The sequence below is a fragment of the Pipra filicauda genome, unplaced genomic scaffold, assembly GCF_003945595.2.
Source record: "Pipra filicauda isolate LSUMZ 115617 unplaced genomic scaffold, ASM394559v2 scaffold344_size1527164_pilon, whole genome shotgun sequence".
Classification (NCBI taxonomy): Eukaryota; Metazoa; Chordata; class Aves; order Passeriformes; family Pipridae; genus Pipra; species Pipra filicauda.
The window spans coordinates 951,267-962,246 of record NW_024104470.1 but is presented as its reverse complement, the minus strand read 5'-3'; the positions used below and the strand labels follow the sequence as shown (position 1 = coordinate 962,246).

The window sequence follows — 10,980 nt, the reverse complement described above, 5'->3', positions numbered from 1 at the left end:
CAGGATCTATTGCCCCAAGTCCGTGCCCCCCTATCTCCCTCTGGGTGCTGAGCTCAGCCCCTCACCCTTCCCTCTCCTGCCCCCCACCTCTGCCAGGGCAGGGAGGCCTCGACTGTCCCGTCTGCCTCTCCATGCAGTAGTGTCTTGGGGACAGTCTTTCACATTGCACAGCAAATCTTGCTCCAGAAAACAGGTCTGGAGGGGAAAAAACAAACACAACCCTTTGTGTAACACAACCCTATTTGTGTAAGCATGGCTGTCATGTGTGCGACAGCAGGAGGCACTGGCCCAGCATGCTCCTCACTGGGGGCTGTCCCTGGTCCCGCCTGCAGCCCCTTTTGCCCACCTCTACATCCTGTCCCCCTTCTCTCCCCAAATGCTGGACTGTGATGACAAATCCTTCTTTGCAGTTGCCCAGGGAAAAAAAATGGAGTTTGTCCAGTTAGGAGCTGCTCCCCCCAGGCTGGCTGCTGTGCCCTCCCCACTCTTCCCCCTCTACCCCAGCCAAGGAGTGGGGCTGTGCGTTTGCAGAGCCTTTATTTGGTGTTTCTATGGTGGGGGGCGAGGGGTCAGCTGCCCCCGACTGGGAGAGCAGCACGTCTGTGCACCAGAACCACGGGCAGCTTGAATGCACTGAAGAGCTGCTCCGTGCTTGGCAGGATCAGGCCAGGCCCACCCCACACCGGGGGCTTTCGGGCTGAGCCTTCATGGAGACGTGGTCTTCTGCTCCAGGGGCAGTCGGCCCCTGCATCCTCCCACTGCTTGGGATGGTGGGGCAGAGGAGTGCAAGCTGGAGGCCAGGAGACGTCACCACCAGGGGTGGAGGTGGGACATGGGGTTATTGGAAATGTCCCACTCCCATTGCTGAGGTCTCTGACACAGGGTGGCCCAGCCCAGCATCCTGGCTGGGGTGTGACAGAGACGGCAGCAATGGAAGGGGACAGCATTTAGCTCTGGCTGCCAGGGAACATCCTGGGAAGGAATGGATGGGGAAGCAGCCAGGGGGGATGCCAGCCCTCATGCCAGCTCTACTTGTCCTACTTCTGCCGCTGCCTCAGGTAGGCCACGATGTCGTTCTTCACGACCCCGATGTTGGCGCGATGGTACCAGCGCATGACAGGCACGCCATCAGGCCCCACCAGGAACTTCTCGAAGTTCCACTTGATGTCATGGATACGCAGAGGCTCCCAGAAGAGTTTGTTGGGGTTCCCAAAGTTCTCCGTCACCGGGGGACAGGCGTTCTGCAATTGAAGGCCAGTGCATCACTGCCTTGCCCCTCCAAAAACCAACCTGGGTGCTGCCCCCTCACCCCTTTTTGCCACGGCACCCACCTTCAGGAAGGTGAAGACCTTCTGCTCCTTGGCCCCATTCACATCCCCCTTCTGGAAGAGCTGGAAATTGGGTTCAAAGCCGCCTCCTGGCCGGACGTGCCTGCAAGGGGAGAGTGGGCAGGAGGTTGTGCAATGGACAGCTCTGGATGTTGCACAAGGGGTGGTGAGGGGACTCCAAAACTCCCTGTTTTGGGGGCCGCAGCCCCAGGCTGGGAGGGAGGTCCTGGCCAGCAGGAGCTGCAGCCTATGCACCCACCACCTAGCTGGGGACCCCAGAACAGCTGGGGTGCACCACAGCCCCCACCACAGTACTCACTTCAGAGCAGGGAGGATCTCTGAGTTCTGGCCAGGTTCCTGCTTCCCAAATTGGTTGGAGGGGAAGCCGAGGACCACAAGCCCCTGGTCTCTCAGCTCATTTTGTAGTGCATTCAGTTCTGCATGCAAGCAAAGCCAGGAGTGGGTTAGCAGGGGACCAGGCATACCCCCAAACCTGCACCCACCTCCCTCGGAACATGTTATCCCTTCCTCCAGCTCCCTGAAGCAGAACAGGCCACAGGGACGTGCCAAAGGCTGCACCCCTGGGTGATACCACCCACTCCTGGGCTGCCTGCCCTGACCCTGAGGTGTGTGTGCCCTGCAGGGCTCTTACCAACATACTGCAGGGTCAGGCCTCAGTACGTGGCCACATTGACGAAGAGCACCATCTTCCCCCTGTACCTCTCAAAGGGGATGAACTCGTCCCCATCGATGGTCATGGCCCCATAGTTGTAGATGGTGTCGTTCACGGAGTTGTAGCAATCCACCTGTGGGGCGATGAGCATCCTATGGGAGCAGGCTGGGGGGCTGCCCGCCACCCCATTCCCCATCCCCACAGGTACCAGAGCAGCAGGCCCAGCCCTGGCACTGGCTGTGAGTGCAGCTGCCAGCATTGTGTCTCTCCCCTGTCCCAAATACTGCTGGCAGCAGCCAGGTTTCAGCATGCCAAGGTCACAGTGATGGGACAGGCTGGCTTGCTCATGCAGATGCACACATGTGTTCACACATGTGCAAGCCCAGGCAGCGGGCCTGGCTCCAGCTGGGGGAATGTTTACAGGCTAGGGAGCGGCAGGAAGGGGAGAGGCTGGAAAACAGTGAGGCCGGCCCCAGTCTCCTGGGCCGTGGGCGAGTGAGCAGGACCCAGCACCTCCCCACGCCTCTGGGGAGCAGGGGCAGTGCAGGGGGATCAGGGTGGCACGGGACAGGGCGGGGCTGGAGCAGCCCCTGCATGCGGGCCACAGGGGTTAACTCGGGGGAGCCCATCTCCTGTCCCCCACCAGGGAACTGAGGCACAGCCAAGTGCTCGGAGGGGCTATTTTGGGAGCTGGCAGGAGGTGAAGTCAGGGGCTGTGCCCAGGGAGTGAAGGCTCCGTGGGGCTGTGGGGTCCCAGCGGGCAGGGTGGAGAGCCTGGCTGGGGGGGTGACAGTCACCCCTGTCCCCTGCCCGCTGGGCTGTAGGGACACGGCGGCTCCACACCCTCCAAAAACGGGGGAACCCCCTGGATGATGTGCATGGAAGAAAATCCCCATGGTCTTCCCCTGGGGAGGTCGGAGGAGGGGGTGTCATAGGGCCACCGTGCCCCACTCCTGCCCCGGGGAGCCCTGCAGAGAGCCTTGGGGACAGGCGGGTCCCCAGGGTGTCACACAGCCCCCCGTCACCCCCCTCACAGGCCCCGTGGGGGTGCCCCCCGCCTCTTACCTTCTCCCTTTGCTCACTCCACCCCGGCTGGACGAGCCCAGCCAAGAAAAGGGGCAAAATCCAGGCGCTGCGGGAGCAGCCCCCCATGGTGGGGCGCAGGGTGAGGGGTGCTGGCACCCCCCTGACAGCCCGGGGCCAGCGGCGGGGACCAGCGCTGCTGTCGCCTGCTGTCACCTCCGAGCCCGGCGGCCAAGAAATAGCTGCGGGGCTGCGGCGGGGGAGCCAATGGCCGGGGGGGGCCGGGCCGGGGCCGCGTTAACCGTGTGGGCTCTGGGACGGACACACGGACACACGGACGGACACTGCCCGGGGGTGGCACCACGGCCTGGCAGGGACCGGGGGCACCCACGGGAACACGGGGCAGCGGCATGTGCAGAGGGTTTATGCAACAAGTTATCCGAGCCGGGATAAACCCGCAGGTTGGGAGGAGAAGTGCCGGGGGGACGGGGAGTGGGGGAGAGAGGGGCTGGGAGATGGAGAGGGGCCAGGGGGGCAGAGGGAGCGCGGGGGGGAGAGAAGTGTCGCAGCAAAGAGGTGCCCTATCCTGCGCAGGGCACCCAGCCAAGGTGACATTTCCCCCCAGAGGGGTGCTGGCACCCGAGGAGCAGGGACTAAACACCCCCAGCAGCATCCCGGGGAGGTCGGGCTGGGGGTCGGAGGGGGAGTGTCCCCCAGTGGTTGCAACGGCGGAGCTGGGGAAAGTTGATCCTGCTTTTCTCCCTGGTGCCCAGTAAATTAGAGTATTGTTGGAAGCAGCCCTGGAGGAAGGTTCCTCCTGGGGGGGGGCTGTTCTGGGGCTCGGGGGCTGTGGCTCCACGCTGACCCTGCTGCGGTCAAAGGCAGGGCACCACTGTCCCTTAGCCCTTGGTGTCCCCAGGGGCAGGAGTTTCTAGGGTCCTGTTTGCATAGGCAAGGAATGCAAACGTTTACCCTGGGCTGTCTCCAAGGAAAATATCCCTGGTGAGGTGTAAATTCCTTGAAATCCCCCAACAAAACCATCTGATGGGAGAATTAACTGGATAGGAAACTGCGGTTTGGGGTGGGGGCTGGTCTGGGATGCAGGGCAGGATGGGGTGGCAGTGGGTGAGCCCTGGGGGGACGAGGAGTGCCAGTAGGAGCTTTGGCTTTACAAGAAAGCAGGGCCACGATGGTGTCAGCGAGCCGGCTGCTGGAGATGCCACCAGGGAAGGGGAGCGAGGACGTGGGTTAAGAGGAAGCTGGGAGCAATCTCCCAGTCCATGTTTTTCACCGGAAGGAACACCATGTCCTTGGAAAGGCTGATATTATCTGGCTCCAAATGCAGCCTCAGATGATGTGGGAGGGCTGGGAGTGGGGTGCATCCTTCAGGCACCCAGGGAACCTGTGGAGTAGGGCAGCTGTGGGTCCCTCCGCCACTGGCAGCATTCCCAAAAGCTTTAAACCTGCACTGCTACTGGAGAAGTGCCTTAGCCCTGCCCTGGCATGGGGTGTGGAGTGTTTCCCCAGGTTCAGACAACCCCCCAAGATGCTCATCTGCTGCCTGGAGATTGCCCCGAGCCCATCACAAGGTGCCAACAGCCAGGCTGGCCACAGGGATGCTCCAGTTGACCCTCATGGATGTGGGGGAGTGAGGCAGCTCTTTGCCAAAACCGGGGAACCTGTAGGAGCCATTATTAGGGGTTTGACCCTCCCCAGCCACCTCCCAGGCTCTGGGTAGATTTGGGGCCACAGGGCCATGGGGCTGCAGCTCCTGGCCAACACACTGCTTGCACCTCTCTGCATCCTGCAGCCCACAGGGACCAATGTGAGCCTGGCACAGTGCCCTGCTCCCCAGCCAGCTCACACTGCTGAGCCTGACCAGGCCTTGAGGGTGGTTGTGTCCCTTCCATGTGTCCCTGATCCCTGCCATGCACAGGGAAAGGCTGAGCTACTTCAGAACTGAGTTTTCCTGAAATCAAAATAAAAATAAGGGACCTCTTTCTCCAAGTCCCCTCTCCTTGGGTGCTGGTGCCAAATCATCCTTGGTGGAGGTGGGGGATGGAGGAGTACTTAATGAGCCACAGCCGATGGACACCCTCTGTGTCACTGAGCTTCCACGGCAGCCTGGGTATGTCACCCAGTGTCCCCACCATGCTCTGCCTTGCTATGCCCAGGCTGCATGGCAGAGCTGAGGGTGCCGGGGGCTCCAGCAACACCGTCTGAGGGCAGTGTGTCACTCTACCCTGCAGGACTGAGGTCCCCCACCCCCAGTGGCAGGCGCGCTGGCCGGGCTGACCCTCGCACGAACCTCCTTCCCTGCTTGTTTTTCCACCAGAGCTGGGCAGGAGCCAGCCCCCGCCTGCTGCAGATGTTTGGCAGGAGTTCGGGGTGAGAGGCCAGGCACTTCCAGCCCCGTGGCCACCACACTGCTGCTGCCACTAGCCTCCCTGGCTGTCCCCGAGCTGCGTGCCAGGGGCTGCAGAGACCTCGTGCCAGGCTGCAGGGTCACAGCTGAGCACAGAAAGCGTGAAAGCAGGGGTGGGGACCATGTACTGCTGCTGACTGAACTTGTCCCAGAACTGACCAAGCAGTTTCTGCCATGTAGAGTGACAGGCCAGCAGTGTGCCAGGGTGGTAGTGGTGAGCTTGAGCAGCAGCAGGCAGCACTGCCCTGGCTCGCAGCAGTGCAGCTTCCCTTTGGCAGCCTGACATGGCATCAGTCCCAGGGCAGCCTCTGAACTTTTGTTCTAGGTGTGCAATGGGAGGCAAAAGCAGAACAAGCTCTGCCAGGCGAGAGGCCCCAGATCTTTGGGCACGAGGCCTCCACACGCTGCCAGCCCGCAGCTCGCCCAGCCCTCGCCACCCTGCCCCAGCCCATGTGCTCCCGCACACTGCTCTGGTTCTATGGCAGCCTCCCTGCTGGGCATGGTGCCCAGCACCTTTTGGAATAAGGACCCCCTTCCCAAGTGCCCTCGCAGCCCCCCAGGCTTTGGCCTGGTTGCTGCCCCCTCCCCATTGCCATCCCTTCCTCTTCCAGGGTAAGATTTGTCCCCCTGCAGAAATGCCACTGACTCCCCCCCCTTCCCATCGCAAAGGGAGACTGTCCAAAGGCAAGGTGAGAGCCAAAATCCCCCATCCCCTGCTCCCTGCCGGGGTTGCCCCATCCTCGTCCCCCAGCAGCAGCCCCCATGAGCCAGCAGCCAGCTCCTGCCACACTCCAGCACCTCTAGGAAAGTATCCCAGTGGGTGCTGAATCACCTCAGCGCCTGCATCGTGCCTGCTTGCCACAGTGTCTGCTTCTCAAAAGGCAGGAAAAGGCTTTTTTCCTTGGCAAAACACCACATAAACACTGCCTCTGAGCTCCAGCACTGTTCAGGCACTGAAGCCAGGGCTGAGAAGGATTTGCTTATCTTACTCCATCCTGGAGGAGGAATTTCCAAATCAAATGTGTTGGAAATTCAGTCTATATCCATTCTCCCCTATCTTCATTTAAAAAATGTCCTGGCTTCTCCCTGCTTTCCCCCAGCTGCCATTTCACTTCGTGTTTGTTGTTGTTACAGGCAAACCCCTCTTTCCAAGGCCTTTCCTGGAAATGTTTGCCACGGACTTGAAACTTTCCAGAAAACTCATACTATGAAAGGAAACCTCTCACATCCCTTGGCTGCTCCAAGGGGCACACGGAGGTGGGATCAGGCACCGGGCATGGTTACATGGACGGGGGGGGAGGGGGGTGTGGGGAGAGGTGTTTCATGCTTTCCCTCGTGTTTTGCTCTGAACCAGGCTTCCTTCTCAAACCATTCCAATGTTTGTGGCTTCTTCCCTATTCCTCTCATAGCAAAGCTGCTCAGCTCACGTTCCTGGTGCCAGATGCCGCTGGCCATCCCCACAGTGTCCCCAGGGAAGCAATGCTGGGGTGGGGCACGGCGGGGGTGGGGGGGGTAAAGCAGAGCTGGGGCTGTTCCCACCCTGCACATCCGTAATGTCTTCCAGCTGCTGCTGCACCGTGCCAGCACGGGAGGGAGAGAGGAGGAACAACAGGAAAATAACTCCGGTTATTTGCCTCAAATTCTGCAACTTGAGAGGGAAAGGGAGAGTCAACAGCTCGAAACAGAAATTTGTTTCTGGGCTGGGCAAGGAATACACGTCCCTTTCCTCCCGGCACAACCACAGCCCGTGGCTGCAGCGCAGGCATTTCCTCTGCTCACAGGGGTCTGTGCTGGGCTCCCTTCCTGGGGTGGGAGGTGTTTGCCCAAGGTCCTACTTCCCCGGGAATCGCCTGCCCCTCTAGCCCCAACCCATATCAGATGCCAACTGCTGTGGATCAAGCCACACGAGATGAGACAGGATTTGAACACTGCAGGGCTGGTTGCTCTTTCCAGCAGACAAAATAGGATTTGAACAATTCCCACCAGCATCACGGTAGTGTTTCCCCACATCCCTGACTCATCCTGTTACTTGAGACCTTTCCTGCCATGAGTCACCAGGACACCGTTTCAGCCCCAGGACTGCTCCTGCCCCACTGACCCCTGCACGAGGCTGGTGTGGGGGAAGCGATGCTGGTCACTAGAGTGGGAGGAAAGCAGCCATCACCGCTGTCAGAAAGTCCTGAGGGATCCTTCCTGCTGTCTGACAACCATTGCCCAATTGAAGTTTGCCCTCCCAGAGCGTGGAGCTGGGCTGGCAGTGTGCCTCGCATAGGGCTGCGGCCTCCAGGCTCCAAGGCCAGACAGAACCCCAGCACCTTGAGTCAAAACAGTGCAGGAGGTCTCTGTGCAGGAGCACAGAGAGGGCTTCTGGAGAGGCTGCAAAGTATCTCAGATCCTGCACACAGGCACCCAGATGCCACCTGTAGTGTGAACAGAGCCACACAACATGCTCATGTGTAGGTTAAAAGTCCATTTATTTCATAACAAAGAGCAGTGCAAGAACTTACATGATCCCCTGCCACTGACTGGGCACAAACCTGCTCCTCCCACTTTACCTGCCCAGGTGAGAGGTGCACAGACCCCCCAGTGGGGCCGGTGTGTTGGGTGAACAGTGAGGGCTCTCACTATCGGGAGCGGGGAGCACAGCCAGCGTGCAGGCAGACAGGCTGGCAGGAGCTGCACACACTCCTCTGCCCTGTGAGACCCAGAGGAACCAAGAGCCCCATAAGATTTTCCTACAATTTCAGCAGATAATGGATAGAGGAGAAGCCAGTGCCAGCTGCACATCTGCTGTGCAGGCAGGACGGGCTCTGTCACCGATGTTTTCAGCCAAGCCTTCAAACTTGCAACCAGAAGCCACATCCATCTTGCTTTTACCCTTTTTTCCAAACACCCTGAGAGCTGGGACTCCAAAGAAGAAATAATTTTGTCGGGCATTTCCACTCCTTGCTGCTTGCCTGGAAGGAGATGGGATCACCAGTGAAGGCAAGACTAGCCTTCCTGCCTCATGGCAGCAAGTTGTTTCTAGCTGGACACATCCACAAAGTCATCCACTTTGCTCTCCCGCTGCTGCCTGTGCTGCCACCTCCCCTGTGGTCCCCGTGAGCTCGGTGGGCAACAGGAGGCAGTGAGTTCACCCAGCGAGAGCCTGGTGCCAGCACAGGGGCAGGCATCTGAGTGCTGGCCAACCCCGGCTCCAGCCCGTCTCTCCAGCTCTCAGGGTGCCCCATTGGGCTCTGCGGGGTCCCTGGCACAGGGTCCCATGGCCGCAGCCCCCTGCCCGGCCGTGCCCCAGTGTCCACACCTCACACGATGCCGTTGCGCGTGGGGTGAGTTCGCACGCGGTAGATGACGACGGCAGTGGCCGGGCAGAGCACCAGCGCCGTCATCACCAGGATGGTGGCCAGGATGATCAAGACGATGACCCAGACGTCCAGGATGTGCTTGGGAAGGGCGGCAGGACCTGTGAGTTCCAGGAGGTCCATCCTGCAAGGGAGAGGCAGGGGGGTGATGGGGCAGCCCCCTCCATCCCTCCCACAGCCAGAACCCATGCGCTGCTCTGAGCAACCCGCTGCTCTCTCCAAGCTGTGGGCAGGTCCTGCTTTCACCTTGGGCTCCTCTGAGAGCCTTTGGTAAAGGCTCCTTCGATTAGCCCCAGGATTTACAGCGTGCTTTGAAAGCACTGGATGAAAGCCTAGGGAAAAACTTCCCTATTAATTGCTGCCGTTGTTAAAGGAGCTGATAAAGCAAAGCCATAACAGGGCATCCCGCTGGTCACTCACCGGTGGGTCATCGCGTGGGGAAATGGTGGGGTCAGGTCAGCCAGAGCCCCCCTCCCTCCTGGGGAGCCTCCTCTGTGTGTGTCCCCACACCTGTACTCCGTGCTGAGTCACCGAGTTAACAGCTCAATGGGGCGGAGGGGCCGGAGAGCGGGGACCCCCCTCCACAGGGACCGCGGCTGCGCCCCCGTCCCGCTCCTGCACCCTGGGGGTGGGGGACACGATGCCGTGGAGAAGAAGCGTCAGCTGCCTGTGCCCTGCCTGTCCTGCCTGTGCCCTGCCTGCCCTGCCCTTGCCCTGCCCGTCCTACTTGCCCTGCCGATGCCCTGCCTCTCCTACCTGCCCTGCCTGCCCCCTGCATGCCCTGCCCGTCCTACCTGCCCGCATCCCCTTACCTGCGGCGCTGCCCGGCTCCGACTCGGGCTCCGGCTCCGGCGAGAAGCGACGGCAGCTGCGGATCCCGTCGGGGGAGGAAGACTCCGCCTGGCCCCGCCCGGCCCGCGCGGGGCGGCAGGGAAGGGGAAGGGGAAGGAAAAAAAGGAAGGAGAAGGGAGGGGAGGGCAGTCAGGACATTTTTTCTCACCAGGCTAAAGCAAGGTCACATTCCACCTCATCCCAGCCAGGACGGGGTCCCACCGGGGGAGACCATCTGGAGCCGAACCCGAAGGTGTCAGGTCGGCACCGTGGGAATATTTAACTTCTTAGCCCTTAACAAAGGGTTCTCCCCTGCCCCATCCTGCTCCTGCCACAGCAGGGCTCACAGGTCTCACCTGCCCCCGAGGCCCGGGGGAGGCGCTCCAGGGATCCGGGCAGGGTGATTTACAGAGACAGGGAACAGCGTTTCCACTGCCCACTGGAACATTCCGCTCCATCCGTGATGCCGAATGGCTAAAGCAGATGTGAGATGCTCTGATTTTCCTGCTGGGACACCAGCTCAGTGTCACACACAGTGGAACCTATGCACTGCATCCTTCACTCCTGCTTTTTCCCAGGGAAACCTGCTGGATTCCCAGTGGTGGAAACCCCCTACCCACATGCTCTCAGACCCCCCTGGCCTGCAGGCACCTTCCCGGGCCCACAGCACAGGCAGAGAGCCTCCTCCCTGCCTTCCCAGCTGCTGCTGTTGGATAAAGAGCACGTGGGGTTTTTATCTCGAGCTGTGGCAGATCCTCATGGACAGGGGTTTCCTCCGGAGCTGCCAGTGGTGGGTAGAGGGCAGGAACTGACTCCAGGTGCTGTGCAGGGATAGCACAGGGGTGGGAATGAGGGATCCATGCCACAGTCCAGGCTCTGACTGGTGCTTGGTCAGGGTGTCCAAGAGCAAACTGGGGGTGGTTTGCTGATGGAAGCTCTGCCCACACAGCACAGCATCCACAGACTTCATGCTTTCCTGCTGATCCCATGACATGGGAATGTTTGTTCTTGTCAGGACCCTGTCTTAGCGGCCATGAGACGGAAGAGAAACCACCTTTGGGGTGTGGAATATTCAGCACTGCATCCAGCTCTGGGGGCCCCAGCATAGGAAGGATGTGGAGCTGCTGGAGCGAGTTCAGAGGCGGCCGCAAAGGTGCTCCACAGGCTGGAGCCCCTCTGCCCTGGAGACAGGCTGGGAGAGCTGGGGGTGTTCACCTGGAGAACAGAAGGCTCTGGAAAGACCTTAGAGCCCCTTCCAGTGCCTAAAGAGGCCCCAAGGGAGCTGGAGAGGGACTTTGGACAAGGGATGGAGGGATGGAAAAAAGGGGAACGGCTTCC

The 10,980-nt window shown here is 60.5% G+C and overlaps 2 protein-coding genes across 3 annotated transcripts; both read right to left on the bottom strand.

The window, feature by feature from the left end:
- Positions 1-520: 520 nt before the first annotated feature.
- GPX3 (glutathione peroxidase 3) lies at positions 521-3,248 on the bottom strand. The gene is made up of 5 exons (XM_027718237.2): positions 3,067-3,248; positions 1,981-2,134; positions 1,648-1,765; positions 1,332-1,431; positions 521-1,241 (listed from the first exon to the last, which is right to left on the bottom strand). The coding sequence occupies exons 1-5, from the start codon at positions 3,151-3,153 to the stop codon at positions 1,038-1,040; spliced, it is 663 nt and encodes a 220-aa protein (XP_027574038.1). The 5' UTR covers positions 3,154-3,248; the 3' UTR covers positions 521-1,037.
- Positions 3,249-7,912: 4,664 nt separating this feature from the next.
- On the bottom strand, positions 7,913-10,192 carry SMIM3 (small integral membrane protein 3). Of its 2 annotated transcripts, none has more exons than XM_039384277.1 (3): positions 9,999-10,192; positions 9,624-9,711; positions 7,913-8,935 (listed from the first exon to the last, which is right to left on the bottom strand). In XM_039384277.1, the coding sequence occupies exon 3, from the start codon at positions 8,932-8,934 to the stop codon at positions 8,755-8,757; it is 180 nt and encodes a 59-aa protein (XP_039240211.1). In that variant the 5' UTR covers position 8,935; positions 9,624-9,711; positions 9,999-10,192; the 3' UTR covers positions 7,913-8,754. The 2 variants fall into 2 exon arrangements, with proteins under 2 accessions (XP_039240211.1, XP_039240210.1); XM_039384276.1 differs by lacking the exons at positions 9,624-9,711; positions 9,999-10,192 and adding an exon at positions 9,232-9,289 and having other exon boundaries at positions 7,913-8,406; positions 8,754-8,935.
- Between the last annotated feature and the right edge of the window lie 788 nt (positions 10,193-10,980).